Genomic DNA, 19,470 nt, shown 5'->3' with positions numbered 1-19,470 from the left:
CCAGGGCCTCCCTTCCTCAAATGGAGGTAATGTTACAAGCTGCCTTGGTCAGGCACAGGCACACAGGGAAGACTGAGCCAGACTGTGGATGTGAAAATGTACAGTCAGCCTGGCGTGGACACCTCCCAGGCTGGTTCTGAGCTGCCCAAGGACACGTGGGGCCTGGGTCCCCCGGCCTCCAGCAATGGCCTCCAGCAACTCCCAGCCTCCCCTCATGAGCCCCTCCGTCTGCCCTCTCCCGGCCCACCTCCACCCAGTCACCCCCAGACCCTCATCACAGACTCCAGCGCCATCCGAGTCTGGAGGAACATTAGGGCTTACTGAGTACCTCCCCTCGGCTTTAGAGAAGCATCTCCCAAACCTCCCCTGGGGACGGGTAAATCCAAGGGAAAAGCAAGCACCGGCCCTCACTGCCATCTCGGGGAAGCCTCTTTCTGGAAGTAAGCAATTAATTAATGCAGAGGGAATGAGAGAGCCGGCGTATCACCATTTTGCAAACCCCCAATGAAACAAGGAATCGAGGGGATGAGCACCAGCAGCTGCCAGGTCACAGTAGAGACCACAGGACCTTCCAGGCCCCCGTGGCAGCACACAGCACCACCCACGACTGTGCCGGCCAAAAGCCAAGCCAAATCTGATCAAGCCTCTGCTCTACCCGTTTACAGGAAGCACAGGAACTGCAACACGGGCTCAACTAAACCCACAGGTGCAATCAGCAAGATCCAGACTGTGGGACGCCCGGGAAGATAAGCCGGTTACCTCATCACATTCACTTCAGGGGAGGTAAGGAGGGGAAATGTTCTAGATTCATTGAGACTTAAGGGCCTCGTGAGCCAAATGCCACCTGTGGATCTTGTTTGGGTCCTGCTCCAACTGCAGAAATACGTCGTGAGATCAGTAAGTAAATCTAACACTGACTACATATTGGAGGATGAGAAATCACTGTCGTTTTAGGTGTGATAATGGCGTTATGATGGTCTTTTTTTTTTTTTTTTCTTTTTTTGGCCACGCCGCAGCTTGCGGGATCTTAGTTGCCCAGCCAGGGATCGAACCCGTAACCCCTGCAGTGGAAGCACGGTGTCCTAACCCCTGGACCACCAGGGAAGTCCCTATGATGGTCTTTTTTTAAAAGATCCCTTCTTTGATGGATATGCTGAAATATTTATAGAGGAAGTAATATGAGGTCTGGGACTTGTTTCAAAATAATCCAGTTGGGGTAGTGGGTGGCACTGGTAGGGCTTCAGATGAAATAAGACTGGCCCTGATTCCTGAAGCTGGGAGGTGGGCACACAAGGGTCTGTGAAATTATTCTCCCTACTTTGAATTGTTCTGTTTGAAATTTTCCAAAATAATTTGAAAAAATGTTCCTATTTTTCAACTTAGTCAATAATCCTACTTCTAAGAATCAGCCTACAGAAACAAGCCACATGGATGAAAGAGGAGCATTCGCTGTGAGGCTCATGGTACCATCACCTGCCCAGAGAACAACAGGAAGTAATCTCATGGGCCACCTCCACAGGAAGAGCAGGTGATGCTGGAGTACATCCACTCAACCAGGTATTATGCCGACATTACATAGGATGATGTAGAGGCTCTTCAACAGACAGGCTAAAGTGTCCACGAGCTCAAACTATTTATTAATGAGCCACTCCTCATTCTACTAGAATATAAGCTCAGTGAAGCTTCACTCACTGTCCCGTCCCCAGACACAGGACAGGCGCTCAGTAAGCATGTGCTGCCTGAGCACATGTTTAAATGCAAGAACGTCACCCAGGTGAATAAGCAGGACAGCTTGTGTACACACCGCGATCACCCCTGTGAGAGGAAGTGAGCGCACACGCACAAAGACCAGAAAGAGAAGGCAAAACTGAAACCAGCCCTGGGAGGCTGGGTAATGGTCTAATAAGATTTCCAAAACCACAGACAAGCTACAAACAGTCCTCATCGCTGGTGTGTGACTTCGCCGTGCAGACAGAGACTTACACACACTGTGAGCCCTCCTTTCTGCTCCACGACAGAGCAGCAACCTCCACATTCTCCGGCTCTTCTCCACCAAGGGCCCTGAAATAGTTTTACTGCTGGCAGAAGTGCACTCGCCAAGTTCCAGGAGCCATTTTCTTAATTGCTTGCGATTAAGGTGTAAGCTGACTGCTGGACCTGGCAGGGCCAGGGAAGGGAAATGCACTGTTTGGGGGATCTGGGGTGCAGGGTAGGGAGCTGAGGAGCACGTGCTGCTCAGAGTCTCAGAATCCCAAGGCTGTGGGATCCTGGGAGGAAACCTTCTGAGGGGCAGAATGTGGACAGGACCTGGAATGTTCCCAGGCAAATGGAGCCCATGTAGGCGATACACCCCCAACCTGAGCCTGGGCTCAGGTCCATTTCCATTCAGAGGTCCTGCGTGTCCAACCAGGCGAACGAGAGTCACCTGCACACGCAGCACCTGGCCTGCTCTGAGCAGACACCTGCAGGCTCCACCGGAGAGCACCCGGGGCCTTCCGGCTTGAAACCAGAGGGCAGGGGTCTAAATAAACAGCCTGGTACCAGGGGTGAGACATGGCTGCCAATTTCCAGAGGAGTCAGTCCCTCAGAGGGAAAGGGTAGAGGAAGCAGCTGCCTCTGGAGCCTCAGCAAGCCCACCACAGCCCACCAGGGCAACACTGACTGAGACCTGGGGTCAAGGGCATCGTGGTCAGGGGAGGGGCTCGGGGCTGGGAGTGAGGATCTTTGCCTCTCATCCCTGACCTGCCATCAACTCACGTGGGGCCCTGGGCAGTCCGCTCTCCTGCTCCTCTGTAAACAGAGAGATCACATGCTCTCTAAGTCCCCTTGGCACTAAAATCTGAGAGTCTGTTCAGGGGGTTTGAAGCTAGGAAGAACATCACAGGACACTGTGCCCTACAATGATCCTTGGGGCCTCCCATTTTCGAGCATTTACTGTGTCCTTCCCACACACAGCCTGCCCTGTGTCCTTCCCACACACAGCCCTGCCAGGAAGCAGCATTAGTCCAGCCTGTAGGCGGGGGGACAAAGGTAGTCAGAGAGGATGAAGATGGTCCTGTAGGAACCCAGCTCCTTCCAGCTCCCACATCCTCGTTCCTTCCGCCAGTCAACCCAGGACAATCTAACCTGCTTCCTTCCCATCCACACGGGGATTGACGGTCATAATTAAGTCCCTTCCAGGGTCCACACACACACACCTAGCTGGCCAGATGCCCCCTCAAATCTGGAGGCAGCTGGGACCGCTCAGATCACCCTGACCTCAGGCAGGACAGGGGCTCTGGGTCCAGTCAGGCTGGGGCGAGTGCGGGGTGACCCTGAAGGAGGCATTCGGCCTTTCTGACTAAAGTAAACAGTGGCCTCGTCTCAATTTCCAAATCTAGGTCTATGACCAGTCTCACAACTCCACAGGAATTTAGAAATATAAATCTTTTCAAGGACTGTCCTCTATTCTGAGAACACCCACCCTACTTTTCTGGTACTAAAATATCCTTTCTTTTCTAAAATGCCAACCATGTTAGATGGTAGTTGGGTTTTTTCATTTTTGCTTCTTTACTTCCTTCCTTCCTTTAAAATGAACACATTTAATAAGGTTACATATTGGCAAACCTTGAAAGATCCTTCCCTTTGTTAACACTGGTCTGTGAAACCTGGGCTAGGAATAAGGTCTTTGGATTCTTTCTTTGTTCTCTAACAGCACTTCCAGGCGTCAATGATTAGACGACCTCTGAGATTAGTGTCCTTATAAGAAGAAATACCAGAGAGCCCCTTCCCTCCCTTCCCTTCTCTCCGTACACACAAAACACACACACACACACACACAGAGGCCATGTGAGGACACAGTGAGAAGGCGGCTGTATATAAGCCAGGATGAGAGCCCTCACTAGAAACTCAATCAGCCAGAACTTTGATCTCGGACTTGCCAGCCTCCAGAACTGTGAGAAAATAAATTTCTGTTGGTTAAGCCATGCAGTCTGTGGTAGTCTGGTATGCCAGCCCAAGCTGACTAACACACTTGTCATACCCTCTCTCCCTCCCTAGGTTTCTGTCTCCCCATGACAGGGTAACATTGTATGAGGCCAATATTACCCTGATGCCAAACCAAACACATCATAAGAAAAGAACTCTACAGATCAATAGCTTTTATGAATTTGATGCAAAAATCCTCCACAAACCAAATGCAGCAATATATAAAGGAGATCGTACACCATGACCAAGTAGGATTTATCCCAGGGATGCAAGCTTGGTTTAATATCCAAAAATTAATTCCAGCAATATACTATACCAATAGAATAAAGGGCAAAAACCACAGAATCATCTCAATGGATAGAGAAAAAGCATTTGACAATATTTAACATCTCTTCATTAAAAAACACACTCAATAAACCAAGAATGGAAGAGAACTTCCTCAAAGGATATCTGTGACAAACCCACAGCTGATATCATACTTAACGGTGAGAGACTGAAAGGTTTCCTCTTAAGACCAGGAACAAGACAAAGATGTCTGCTCTTGCCACTTCTAGTCGACATTGTACAGGAAGATTTTGCCAGGGCAATCAGACAAGAAAATCAAATAAAAGGCATGCATATTGGAAAGAAAAAAATAAAATATCTCTATTTGCAGATGACATGATCTTGTATATAGAAAATTCTAAGGAATTCACTAAAAAAATAAAAGTATTAGAACTAATAAACGAGTTCTACAAGGTTGCAAGATAGAAGATCCATATACAAATATCAGTTGTATTTCTACAGTAGCAATGAACAAAGTCAAAAAATAAAACTAAGAAATCAATTCCATAGCATAAAATAATTAGCATAAATAATTAGCATAAATAATTCCACTTTATTCCATAGCATAAAAATAATAAAATACTTAGGAATAAATTTAACAAAAGAAGTACAAAACTTACGCTCTGGAAACTACAAAACATCATGTAAGAAATTAAAGAAGACCGATACAAATGGAAAGATACCCTATTTTTTCATGGATCAGAAGAGTGACTATTTTTAAGATGGCAATCCCCAGGACCTCCCTGGTGGCAGAGTGGTTAAGAACCCCCCTGCCAATGCAGGGGACACGGGTTCGAACCCTGTTCCGGGAAGATCCCACATGCCGCGGAGCAACTAAGCCCATGCGCCACAACTACTGAGCCTGAGCTCTAGAGCCCACAAGCCACAACTACTGAAGCCCACATGCCACAACTACTGAAGCCCGCAGGCCTAGAGCCCGTGCTCCGCCACAAGAGAAGCCACTGCAATGAGAAGCCCGCACACCGCAGCAAGGAGTGGCCCCCGCTTGCCGCAACTAGAGAAAGCACTTGTGCAGCAACGAAGACCCAGTGCAGCCAAAAATTAATAATTAATTAAAAAAAAAAAAAAAAAGATGGCAATCCCCAAACTGATTCCCTGCCTCTTCACAGCTGACTCTGATAGCAAGAGCGCCCCACACACTCCCCCTCCCTCTTGGATCTGCTTGACCGCCACTCAGGGACCTTAGGGACCCCCATCCACTCCACTCTCTGCCAGAGCACCCAGACACGACCTCCTAGAGGGGCAGAGAGACGCACAGTCTCCCATGCAGGGAGCGAGGACTCCAGGCCCCATTTCACCCACAAAAGTTCTCAGTGACCAGCTAAGAAGCCACAGAATCATCTGGGCTACAGCTATAATGGATGGCTAAGATCAAAAAGGACAATCACCAGGGACTTCCCTGGCGGTCCAGTGGTTAGGACTCTGCACTTTCACTGCTGAGGGCATGGGTTCAATCCCTGGTCAGAGACCTAAGATCCCACAAGCCACGCAGCCTGGCCAAAAAAATAAATAAAATTTTTTAAAAAATTTTTTAAAAAGGACAATCACCAGGGTTAGCAAGGATGTGGAGAAATTAGAATCTTCACACACTGCTGATGGGAATATAAAATGGTGCAGCCACTTTGGAAAACAGTCTGGCAGTTCCCCAAAAGATTAAACCTAAAGTTATAATATGACCCAGCAATTCCACTCCTGTGTATATTGAAAACATGTCCACACAAATATTTATACATGAATGCTCATAGCAGCTTTATATTCATAACAGCGAGAAAACGGAAACAACCCAATGTCCGTCAACTGATGAAGAGATAAACAAAATGTGATATATCCACACAACAGAATAGTATTCAGTCATAAAAAGGAGTGAAATACTGATACATGCTACAATGTGGATAAACCTCAAAAATACTATGCTAAGTAAAAGAAGCCAGTCACAAAGGTCCAAATATTGTATAATTCCATTTATATGAAATGTCCAGAATAGGCAAATCCCCAGAGACCGAAAGTAGCTTGGCGGTTGCCTAGGGCTTGGAGAGGGGGAAATGGGGAACGACTACTAATGCGTACAAGAGGTTTCTTTTTGGGATGATGAAAATGTTCTAAAGTTGATTGTGGTAACGATGGTTACACAACTCTGTGAATATACTAAAAACCATTGCCTTGCACACTTTAAATAAGTGGCTTGTGTGGTGTGTGAGTTACATCTCAATAAATCTGTTATAAAAAGGAGAGAGCAAGAGGGCAAGACACTACAGCGGCAGAACCCGCAGTGCGGTCCCCGCCCAGGAGCGTCAGCGTCATCTAGGAGCTTGCTAGACACCCAGACCTACAGAATCAAAAGCCTGGGGCGGGCCCAGCAATATGCATTTTAACAAGTCCTCCAGGTGATCCTGAACCTCACTGAAGTTGGGGACCCCTGCTTAGAGTACGTGGTACTTAACCTTGACTGTACTTTGGAATCACCTAAGTTACTTTAAGAAAAGCTCCATGCCCCGGCCCCCATAGCAGACCAACTAAATCAGACTCTGGGGATGGAGCTCAGCCATGGGCCTGTTTTAAAGCTCCGAGGTGAATCTATTGCACAGCCAGAGTGAGAAGAACTGGATTAGAGGGTGTCTCAGGCCCCCCTCCTCTTCAGCTCTTTTGAGAGTTTGACCCCAGCTCGCCGGTGCCACCTGGTGGCCAAATTGGGGAATGAACCTACATCTTGCTTCTGCCCCGGACTCTTTTTTTTTTTAATTTATCTATCTATTTATTTATTTATTTATGGCTGTGTTGGGTCTTCGTTGCTGCACACGGGCTTTCTCTAGTTGCGGAGAGCAGGGGCTACTCTTCATTGTGGTGCGTGGGCTTCTCATTGCGGTGGCTTCTCTTGTTGTGGCTCGCGGGCTCTAGAGCGCAGGCTCAGTAGTCATGGCACACGGGCTTAGTTGCTCCGCGGCATGTGGGATCTTCCCAGACCAGGGATTGAACCCGTGTCCCCTCCACTGGCAGGCAGATTCTTAACCACTGCGCCACCAGGGAAGCCCTGCCCCGGACTCTTATCCCTCCATCACCAACACCGGGAAGCCCAGGAATGGAGCTCAGGGATTCCCCTCCTCCCACTGCAGAGGTTGGCACCATCCTAGCCTTTGGAACGGAGATGAGGGGGCTGGCCTGGCGGGGAGGGGGGCGAGAGTCCTCTGCTGGGTCTGCTTCCATTAAAACACCCCACACCCCAAAGGCAGCCAGAGCATCTACTGCTGAACATAGCCCCAACAACACCACCCTTCTCTCCCACTGCCAACAGAGTAGAGCCAATTCACCCACCCAGCCTCATCTCTGACAACTTCCAACACAACTGTGTTCTCTAGCACCTTCACTGCTTCTGAACTCGCTTTGCACCTTTCAGCCTCCTGGCCTTTGCCCAGGAGCTCCCTCCCACCTGAAGTGCCTTCGCCTGGCTCTCATTACTTCGGGATTGTTCAAGGCCAGCTCTGTGGGACCTCTCCTCTCTTCCCAAGGCTCACGTCCCCTTGATGCTCCCTGCTGCACCCTCGGTGTGCCCCACAATGAACATCCATGGCTGCAGAGCTCAGAGGAGGGGAGGGCCTATCACCTTTGGGGGGGGGGTGGTCCCTGAACTGCCTAAAGGCAGTGAAGAGCTAGCAGGGCCGGAAGGAAGGGGCTGTGGAGAGGGGGACTCTGACAGAGTGTGGTCAGTGTGGGGAGAGGGCCTATGGTGCTCTGAGGCAGGGCTAGGCATCCTTTTTCAACTACTCAGGCCTCCAGCTACAGAGAGAAATGGAAGCGTCAGTTCTCCGCCCTCTCGGGGTGTCCTGAAAGGAGGAGCTCAGGCTCTCAGTTCACTGCTGCCACCTGGTGGCAGTATACGAGACCACCATGAGTGAGACCCACCGGCAACTCCAAAGGGGATATACAATGGAGCTGCTGGCCCTGGGGAAAACAAGCCCATCTTCCAAAGCTCAGCAAAGTCCATTTTCTGAAACTCCTTAACCACTTTCCCCACCCCAAATTTGGCAGCCCTTCCAAGTGACCTCTGCCTTGGGCATAGCCTGACCCCAGATGGCCTGCCTCTAGCCCAACACCCTTTTTCCCAACCATGGTCTGATCGGTGACCCTAAGCAAAGGTTGGCCTGGATCAGCCATTCACAACATGTGCCAGGTGCAGGCTGAGCGTGGGGCTGGCTTGGAGCTGCCCCTTCTCTGCAGGGGCCACAGGCAGAAACTGACCTTGGGGACCGCTGGCCCACAGCAGACAGCACAAGGTCGGCACCCAGAGGGGTACTCCCTCACTTCAGGCTCAGTCTTCTCGGCTCCCCCCACAGCTGCTCCCTCCCACTCCAGCGCCCTCTTCTTCTCCAGCAGCCAAGCAAGTTTACTGGGCCAGAGGAGAACAGAAGAACAGGTCAGTGTGCTCCACACAGAGGCCAGAGGCCACAGAGTCTGATGCCCAGAGCGGCCCGGCGGGTTACATGGCTGCACCAGCTGGGCCACATGTGACAGAGCACGGGGAACCACAGCCGACTGGAGGGCACATTTTTCTAGATAGGCTAAAAATCTGAGTGTTTAGATGAAATCTGGACTTCTTTAGAAAACTTCGGATTTGTATTATTGAATGCCCAGTCCCTCAGGCAGCATCAGCTGTGAAAACACTGAACGGCTTCCCCACCGGATATTAAACAGCCACTCTCCAGGACGCATCTACCAACCTGCCTCTTGCCCAGGACCCCCAGGGCCCCCGTGGCCCAGAAACCGGAGGGTGAATGCCTGGCACCACAGGGATCTAGGACAGGGTGTTCCCTCTGACTGCTCACATCCTCGACGGGTCCCAGAGCCACAGCAGCTGCTAAATACCCCGTACCTCACCCCTGCACACACCCCACCGAGCGCTCTAGAACGCAGCCGGGACGAGCCGGGGCTGGCCGTATTTCCATGTCAGGGATCCCCTCCGCTCCCAGAAGGTGAAGAAGTGACCGAGAGCCCCTGGGGGTCCCATGGGGCCCCCAGCCCTCACGCCCACGGTGGCCGCCTCCTGGGCTGTGCACGTGGGGACGGCACCCGGGCCGGGGCCGGGGCTCACCTGGCGGTAGGTGCAGATGATGATCTCCCGCAGGTGGTAGTGCATGGGCGTCATGGTCTCACTGACCGTGTCCAGCGCCGCGTCCACCTCCTTCTTCACGCGGTGCCCATCAGGCAGCAGCTGCACCACCTTCATCACCACCTGGGACCAGAGGAGGGGGATGAGCAGAGAGAAGACGAAGGTGGGGGGGCCCTCCAGCCCCGGCAACAGGTTCACCCACACCAAGGGCCGCACTGGCCTCAAGGCCCGGGCCCTGACCACTCCTTGGTTCTCAGATGGGGGCAGGGAACAAGGGCGTTCCTCCGTATCTCTGAGGCCAGGGCTCCCGAGGTGCTTATTTTTTAAGCAGCAGGAACCTTGCTTCAAACGAAGCCTTATCCAGGACTCTAACCCGTAAAACAGATAGCTGTCATGTAACCGGGGCTGGCGGGGCAAGGGGCGGGTATAGGACAGGCCTGAGCTGGGGCCTCGCTGGCTCTCCCTCCACCCGGTAGCAGCCCCCAGGCACTTTGGAAACACCCAGCTCTGGGGAACGCAGTGTGGACACCGCTCATCTGAAGTAAGACCCCCTTTACTCGGGGAAACTGAGGCCCGTTAAGATCACTCCGCAGGGCAGGGCTCCTCCCCGCAGTCACCCTCCCGACCACGCCCCTGTGGACCCCCCTCGGGATGTGCCTACCCTGCAACCCCTGTGCCAGCACCAACCCAGGCCTCCAGCACCTCCCACCCACACTGCAGCAGCCCCTCCTTCTCCTCCTCGCTGGTTGCCAGAGAGGCCACAGGAAAGTATAAGAGTGAGCACGTCCTGTTTGTGCAATTCCCGGGCTTCAGTCTCTTCCTGGCTCCATTGCACTCAACATAAAAACCGAAAGCTTCCCCATGTCTACAAGGTCTCCCAGTGCCTGACCCCACCTGCCTCCCAGCCTCCCTCGTAACACCCCCCACGGCTCCAACGCCTTCCTGGGGCCCCCTCAGTCACCCCAACAGCCCGCACAGTCCTTTCAGAGCCCCGAGGTCGACTTCCACCTACTCATCCATCCCATCCATCCGTGTGTCCACCTGTTCACATCCACTCCCCACCAGACAAGAAGCTCCCTAATCCCCAAGAGCAATAGCTTTTCCACCTAGGAGGCACCCCGTGGACGATGCTAAATGAACGAAAGACCAAAACCCTACCCAGCTCAGCTCTTCTCTCAATCTGACCCATCTCCATGACTGGGCCCTAGCGGGATCGTGGCAGGGAGGGCGCTCCCTCACCCCTGCGTTTCTCAGAAGGAACTGGCCCAGGGCTGGCACACCGGCAGGGGTGGAGCTACGGCCCAGTGGGAGAAGAGGACCCATCACCTGGGAGGACCCTCGGCTAATCCGGCTCAGGCCACACCCGGATCCCAAGCTCTGGGTCGGACATGGACATCTCGCTTGAGAGGAGTATGGACCACAGGCAGGTCCCCAGGACGGCCCAGGGGCAGTTCCCCAGGCAGAGGGCTACAGCTTTTTCAAATGCAATAAACCAAACTCCTAGCTTCTCCCCCTAAATTGCTCCTCCCCTTGAATTCTTCATCTCCTTGGCTGTCACAAGTGCCAGCCAGAAACCTGAGGTCATCCTGGGTGTCTTCCCTCTTTGCCTCACAACCAACGGCCCCCAAGACCAGCCAATGGTGACTGGGCTCCTGTTCACCGGGCGGCCCCCGCCTCACTCAGGCCCCAGGCTCTCCTCTCCACACCCTCCTCCACACACTGGCCTCCAGAATGAGAATCTGATCACGACCTGCCCTACTTCTCTGCTGGCCCCAAGGTTAAGATCAAACACACAGTGTGGTTTTCCAGGGTCCTCATAGTCGGGGCCCCCACCTCAGCCCTGCCTCCTTCCATTCTGGCCAACTGCAGCCTTCCACAGGTCCTGCCCCTTCCAGACTCCCTCCTTTGCACGTTTGATCCCCTCTGCACACTATCCCTCCCCCCAGCCCCAGCAGACTCACTCATCTTTCTAAAACGCACTCAAATGTCACCTCCTCCACAAAGCCCTCTTGGGCTCCCCCAGCTGCACCTTCGGCGCTCAGAACTGATGTCTATTTCAGCACTCTTCACAGTCTACTGAATGTTCCCCACTGGACTGTGGGCTCAATAGGCCTGAATTAATTACAAAGGAAGCTGGTCTAAACATGAGGATGTCTTGGGGTGGGTAAGGATGTGGGTACAGGGGCATCCTTGGGTCACATGATGTAACTTTAGAACACAGATTCAGAGGTCAACTACCTGGCTTGTGCCCTGACCCCATCACCTCTCTGACGTGGTTCTAGGGTGATGAGCTTGGCTCCCAGCACCTCAGTTTCGTCATTTATCAAATGGGAGTAGTAAGGGCACCTGACTCTTGGGAACTGTGAAGGGTGAAGAAGGGAGCACACACAGAGCTCCTGGCACAGGACTGGGTGTGAGTAGAGAGAGTTCTAACTATCACATCTGAGGGACCGACATGTAGACTTGGAAATAAACCTTCGTGTATACGGTCAAATGATTTTTGCCAAACCATTCGATGGGGAAAGGACATTCTTTTCAACAAATGGTGCTGGGAAAACTGGATATCCACATGCAAAAGAATGAACTTGGACCCTTACTTTATACCATATACAAAAATTAATTCAGACAGAAAGATAGACAAGATCAAAAGGCAGAGGGCTGCGTACCAGATGAAGGAACAAGATAAAACCCCAGAAAAACAACTAAATGAAGTGGAAATAGGCAACCTTCCAGAGAAAGAATTCAGAATAATGATAGTGAAGATGATCCAGGACCTCGGAAAAAAAATAGAGGCAAAGATCAAGAAGATGCAAGAAATGTTTAACAAAGACCTAGAAGAATTAAAGAACAAACACCTGGAAGAATTAAAGAACAAACAAACAGAGATGAAAATACAATAACTGAAATGAAAAGTACACTAAAAGGAATCAATAGCAGAATAACTGAGGCAGAAGAACGGACAAGTTACCTGGAAGACAGAATGGTGGAATTCACTGCCGTGGAACAGAATAAAGAAAAAAGAATGAAAAGAAATGAAGACAGCCTAAGAGACCTCTGAGACACATTAAACGCAACAAAATTCGCATTATAGGGGTCCCAGAAGGAGAAGAGAGAGAGAAAGGACCCGAGAAAATATTTAAAGAGATTATAGTCAAAAACGTCCCTAACATGGGAAAGGAAATAGCCATCCAAGTCCCCGAATAGCCACCCAAGTCCACGAGAGTCCCAGGCAGGATAAACCCAAGGAGAAACACACCGAGACACACGGTAGTCAAACTGACAAAAATTAAAGACAAAGAAAAAGTATTGAAAGGAGCAAGGGAAAAAAGACAAATAACATACAAGGGAACTCCCATAAGGTTAACAGCTGATTTCTCAGCAGAAACTCTACAAGCCAGAAGGGAGTGGCATGACACATTTAAAGTGATGAAAGGGAAGAATCTAAAACCAAGATTACTCTACCCAGCAAGGATCTCATTCAGATTCGATGGAGAAATCAAAAGCTTTACAGACAAGCAAAAGCTAAGAGAATTCAGCACCACCAAGCCAGCTCTACAACAAATGCTAAAGGAACTTCTCTAAGTAGGAAACACAGAGAAGAAAAGGACCTACAAAAACAAAGCCAAAACAATTAAGAAAATGGTAACAGGAACATACATACCAATAATTACCTTAAACGTGAATGGGTTAAATGTCCAACCAAAAGACACAGGCTCGCTAAATGGATACAAAAACATGACACATATATATGCTGTCTACAAGAGACCCACTTCAGACCTAGGGACACATACAGACTGAAAGTGAGAGGATGGAAAAAGATATTCCATGCAAATGGAAATCAAAAAAGAGCTGGAGTAGCAACACTCATATCAGATAAAAGACTTTAAAATAAAGAACATTACAAGAGGCAAGGAAGGACACTACATAATGATCAAGGGATCAATCCAAGAAGAAGATATAACAATTATAAATATATATGCACCCAACATAGGAGCACCTCAATACATAAGGCAACTGCGAACAGCTATAAAAGAGGAAATCGACAGTAACACAATAATAGTGGGGGACTTTAACACCTCACTTACACCAATGGACAGATCATCCAAACAGAAAATTAAAAAGGAAACACTGGGGCTTCCCTGGTGGCGCAGTGGTTGAGAGTCTGCCTGCGGATGCAGGGGACACGGGTTCGAGCCCTGGTCTGGGAAGATCCCACATGCCGCGGAGCAACTAGGCCCGTGAGCCACAACTACTGAGCCTGCGCGTCTGGAGCCTGTGCTCCGCAACAAGAGAGGCCGCGATACTGAGAGGCCCGCGCACCGCGATGAAGAGTGGCCCCCGCTTACCGCAACTAGAGAAAGCCCTAGCACAGAAACGGAGACCCAACATAGCAACCAATCAATCAATTAAATAAATGAATCTTTAAAAAGGAAACACAAGCTTTAAATGACACAATAGACCAGATAGATTTAATTGATATTTATAGGACATTCCATCCAAAAACAGCAGATTACACTTTCTTCTCAAGTGCACACAGAACATTCTCCATGATAGATCACATCTTGGGTCACAAATCAAGCCTCAGTAAATTTAAGAAAATTGAAATCATATCAAGCATCTTTTCTGACCACAATGCTATGAGATTAGAAATCAATTACAGGGAAAAAAACGTAAAAAACACAAACACATGGAGGCTAAACAATACGTTAGTAAATAGGATCACTGAAAAAATCAAACAGGAAATCAAAAAATACCTAGAGACAAATTACAACAAAAACATGATGATCCAAAATCTATGGGATGCAGCAAAAGCAGTTCTAAGAGGGAACAAGAAACAAGAAACAAGAAAAATCTCAAATAAACAATCTAACCTTACACCTAAAGGAACTAGAGAAAGAAGAACAAATAAAACTCAAAGTTAGTAGAAGGAAAGAAATCATAAAGATCAGAGCAGAAATAAATGAAATAGAAACAAAGAAAACAATAGCAAAGATCAATAAAACTAAAAGCTGGTTCTTTGAGAAGATAAACAAAATTGATAAACCATTAGCCAGACTCATCAAGAAAAGGAGGGAGAGGACTCAAATCAATAAAATTAGAACTGAAATAGGAGAAGTTACAACAGACAGCACAAATACAAAGCATCCTAAGAGACTACTACAAGTGACTCTATGTCAAGAAAACGGACAACCTGGAAGAAATGGACAAATTCTTAGAAAAGCACAACCTTCCGAGACTGAACCAGGAAGAGATAGAAAATATAAACAGGCTAATCACAAACACTGAAATTGAAACTGTGATTAAAAATCTTCCAACAAACAAAAGCCCAGGACCAGATAGCTTCACAGGCGAATTCTGTCAAACATTTAGAGAAGTGCTAACACCCATCCTTCTCAAACTCTTCCAAAAAATTGCAGAGGAAGGAACACTCCCAAACTCATTCTATGAGGCCACCATCACCCTGATACCAAAACCAGACAAAGATACTACAAAAAAAGAAAGTTACAGACCAATATCACTGATGAATATAGATGCAAAAATCCTCAACAAAATACTAGCAAACAGAATCCAACAACATATTAAAAGGATCATACACCATGATCAAGTGGGATTTATACCAGGGATGCAAGGATTCTTCAATATATGCAAGTCAATCAATGTGATACACCATATTAACAAACTGAAGAATAAAAACCATATGATCATCTCAGTAGATGCAGAAAAAGCTTCTGACAAAATTCAACACCCATTTATGATAAAAGCTCTCCAGAAAGTGGGCATAGAGGGAACCTAACTCAACATAATAAAGGCCATATATGACAAACCCACAGCAAACATCATTCTCAATGGTGAAAAACTGAAAGCATCTCCTATAAGATCAGGAACAAGACAAGGATGTCCACTCTCGCCACTATTATTCAACATAGTTTTAGAAACCCTAGCCATGGCAATCAGAGAAGAAAAAGAAATAAAAGGAATACAATTGGAAAAGAAGAAGTAAAACTGTCACTATTTGCAGATGACATGATACTATACACAGAGAATCCTAAAGATGCCACCAGAAAACTACTAGAGCTAATCAATGAATTTGGTAAGGTTGCAGGATACAAAATTAATGCACAGAAATCTCTTGCATTCCTATACACTAATGATGAAAAATCTGAGAAATTAAGGAAACACTCCCATATACCACTGCAACAAAAGGAATAAAATACCTAGGAATAAACCTACCTAAGGAGACAAAAGACCTGTATGCAGAAAACTATAAGACACTGATGAAAGAAATTAAAGATGATACAAACAGAGGGAGAGATATACCATGTTTTTGGATTGGAAGAGTCAATACTGTGAAAATGACTATACTACCCAAAGCAATCTACAGATTCAATGCAATCCCTACCAAATTACCAATGGCATTTTTTACAGAACTAGAACAAAAAAATCTGAAACTCTGTATGGAGACACAAAAGACCCCAAATAGCCAAAGCAATCTTGAGGGAAAAAAACGGAGCTGGAAGAATCAGACTCCCTGACTTCAGACTATACTACAAAGCTACAGTAATCAAGACAATATGGTACAGCACAAAAACAGAACTATAGGTCAATGGAACGGGATAGAAAGCCCAGAGACAAACCCATGCACCTATGATCAACTAATCTATGACAAAGGAGGCAAAGATATACAATGGAGAAAAGACAGTCTGTTCAATAACTGGTGCTGGGAAAACTGGACAGCTACATGTAAAAGAATGAAATTAGAACACTCCCTAACACCATACACAAAAATAAACTCAAAATGGACCTAAATATAAGACTGGACAGTATAAAAGTCTTAGAGGAAAACATAGGAGGAACACTCTGTGACATAAATCACAGCAAGATCTTTTTTGATCCACCTCCTAGAGTAATGGAAATAAAAACAAAAATAAACAAATGGGACCTAATGAAACTTAAAAGCTTTTGCAAAGCAAAGGAAACTGCAAACAAGACGAAAAGACAACCCTCAGAATGGGAGAAAATATTTGCAAACGAATCAATGAACAAAGGGTTAATCTCCAAAATATATAAACAGCTCATGCAGCTCACTATTAAGAAAACAAACAACCCAATCCAAAAATAGGCAGAAGACCTAAATAGACATTTCTCCAAAGAAGACATACAGATGGCCAAGAAGCACATGAAAAGCTGCTCAACATCACCAATTATTAGAGAAATGCAAATCAAAACTACAGTGGGGTATCACCTCACACCAGTTAGAATGGGCATCATCAGAAAATCTACAAACAACAAATGCTGGAGAGGGTGTGGAGAGAAGGGAACCCTCTTGCACTGTTAGTGGGAATGTAAATTGATACCGCCACTATGGAGAACAGTATGGAGGTTCCTTAAAAAACTAAAAATAGAATTACCATATGACCCAGCAATCCCACTCCTGGGCATATACCCAGAGAAAACCATAATTCAAAAAGACACATGCACCCCAATGTTCACTGCAGCACTATTTACAATAGCCAGGTCATGGAAGCAACCTAAATGCCCATCGACAGACGAATGGATAAAGAAGATGTGGTACATATATACAATGGAATATTACTCAGCCATAAAAAGAAACGAAATTGGGTCATTTGTAGAGATGTGGATGGATCTAGAGACTCTCATACAGAGTGAAATAAGTCAGAAAGAGAAAAACAAATATCGTATATTAATGCATATATGTGGAACCTAGAAAAATGGCAAAGATGAACCGGTTTGCAGGGCAGACATAGAGACACAGATGTAGAGAACAAACGTATGGACACCAAGGGGGGAAAGTGGTGGTGGGGGGGTGGTGGTGTGATGAACTGGAAGATTGGGATTGACATATATACACTAATATGTATAAAATGGATAACTAATAAGAACCTGCTATATAAAAAAATTAAATTAAATTAAAAAAATAAAATTAATTCAAAATGGATCAAGGACCTCAACGTAAGAGCTAAAACCATAAAACTCTTAGAAGAAAACACAGAAGAAGAGCTTCATAACATTGCATTTAGCAATGACTACTTAGATATAACAGCAAAAGCACAGGAAACAAGAAAAAATAGACAAATTGAATATCATCAAAATTAAAAATTTTTGCATGAAAGGACACTATCAACAGAGTAAAAAGGCAACCCACTGAACTATCACATATCTAACAAGGGATTGATATCCAGAATATACAAAGAGTTCCTACAACTCAACAATAACAAAACAACCCAAATAAAAAATGGGCAAAGAATTCGAATAGACATTTCTCCAAGGAAGATACAAAAATGGCCATAAAACAAATGAAACAATGTTCAACATCACTAGTCAGTGGGGAAATTCAAATAAACACCACAGTGAGATGTCACTTCACACCTACTCGGAAGGCTATTATCAAAAAAAAAACCAGAAAACAACAAGTGTTGGAAAGAATGTGGAGGAATTGGAACCCTTGTGCTTTGCTGGTAGGAATGTATATGGTGCAGCTGCTGTAGAAAACAATATAGCAGTTCCTCAAAATTTAAACAGTGAATTACCAGTTGATCCAGTGATTCCACTTCTAGAATTGAAAGCAAAGACTCAAACAGATACGTGTACACCCATGTTCACAGCAGCGTGATTCACAATAGCCCAAAGGTGAAGACAACCCAAGTGTCCACGGACAGATAAATGGATAAACAAAATGTGGTCAATACTTACAATGGAATGCTACTCAGCCTTTTAAAAACAGAAATTGTGACACATGCTACACCACGGATGAACCTTGATGCTATTATGCTAAGTGCAATAAGCCAGTCACAAAAGGACAAATACTGTATGATTCTCCTCATATGACGTATGTAAAATAGTCAAATTCATAGAGATAGAAAGTAGAATGGTGGCTGCCAGGGGCTGGGGGAGGGGAGATGGGGAGTTAGTGTTTAATGGATACGGTCAATTTGGCCTAAGGAAAAAGTTCTGGAGATGGTTGCACAATAATGTGAATGTACTTAACGCCACAGAACTGTACACTGAAAAATGGTTAAAATGGTAAATTCCGTGTTATGTATATTTTACCACAATAAAAAATTAAAAAGAAAAGAAACAGTGAGTCAGCCAGAAGAAGGAAGAGAGAAGTGGTCCAGGGCAAGGGAAAAGCATATGCAAAGGCCCAGAAGCTGAAAGCGCTTGGTGAGTTTGAGGAGCTGCTGGAGGCCAGGGTGTCAGGACAGTAGGGAGGGCAGGGGAGGGGCACTGGCCAGGCCGGCCAGCTAGGCAGGAGCCGACCACAACACCGACACCGGGCAGCCACGTGCCAACTCTGAGTTCCACGTGCCCGTCTGTAAGACGGGGACACTGCCACCTACTTACAGGGTGTCAGGGAAGATGACATGAGGCACATGAGGTGCAATACATGGGTGCCTAATGTGAGATGTTAGCACTGTGCATCCAGTGCCCTGAATTGAAATGGGGGTGGGGTGGGGCGGTCCGGGGCCCGGCACCGGGGTCACCAACCACAGCTGGGTCCCAGGTGCCCGTGAGGTGGTCGTCAATGTCACCCAGACAAGATGGTGGCCAGTAGCCCAGCAGCAGGGCCAGGAGGAGTGGGGGGGATCTGCCCCCTCTTCTCCAAACACCATCTGCCATGGCCCAGAGCCAAGCTACCCTGTGCCCTGGTTTGCTCATCTGTGAAATGGGAACAGGGAAGGGCTGATACGATGAGGTGGAAGAAGATAATGGCCTTAGGAGGAGCTTTGAAGATCTCCCCCAGACCTGCCAGCAAGACTCACCCCTCCCCTCCCCCAGGTGTCCCCTGGGGACCCCACAGGGCATGCTCACCTCAAACTCGCCCTTGGTGAACTTGGCATCAGGCACGCTCACGAGCTCCTCCTCGCCCACCTCGGGGAAGCCCTAAGGGAGGACAGCTGCTGGGACTGGGAGCATGGGTACCAGATCGCACCCTCCCCCCCAACTCTGCCCACAACTGGAGCCCGTGCCGGGGGTCTGCCAGCCCATGCGCCATCTGCCCAGGGCTGATGAGAGGGGGCTCTGGGACCACACCTTCC

General features: G+C 47.6%; 1 protein-coding gene across 6 annotated transcripts in view; it reads right to left on the bottom strand.

Annotated features, from left to right (window-relative positions):
* PALD1 (phosphatase domain containing paladin 1) overlaps positions 1-19,470 on the bottom strand; it is a gene marked incomplete at its 3' end in the record, with an annotated part of 91,361 nt that overhangs the window by 18,646 nt on the left and 53,245 nt on the right. For all 6 annotated transcript variants that reach the window (XM_082407219.1, XM_082407223.1, XM_082407221.1 and 3 more), the window contains 2 exons: positions 19,244-19,315; positions 9,395-9,535 (listed from right to left, as the gene is read on the bottom strand). In XM_082407219.1, coding sequence (XP_082263345.1) covers positions 9,395-9,535; positions 19,244-19,315 — 213 coding nt within the window. The remainder of the gene's footprint in view (positions 1-9,394; positions 9,536-19,243; positions 19,316-19,470) is intronic.

This window comes from Balaenoptera borealis (assembly GCF_965194805.1).
Source record: "Balaenoptera borealis genome assembly, chromosome: 10".
Classification (NCBI taxonomy): Eukaryota; Metazoa; Chordata; class Mammalia; order Artiodactyla; family Balaenopteridae; genus Balaenoptera; species Balaenoptera borealis.
The sequence above is the reverse complement of the archived record's forward strand: the minus strand, read 5'-3'. Positions and strand labels throughout refer to the sequence as shown.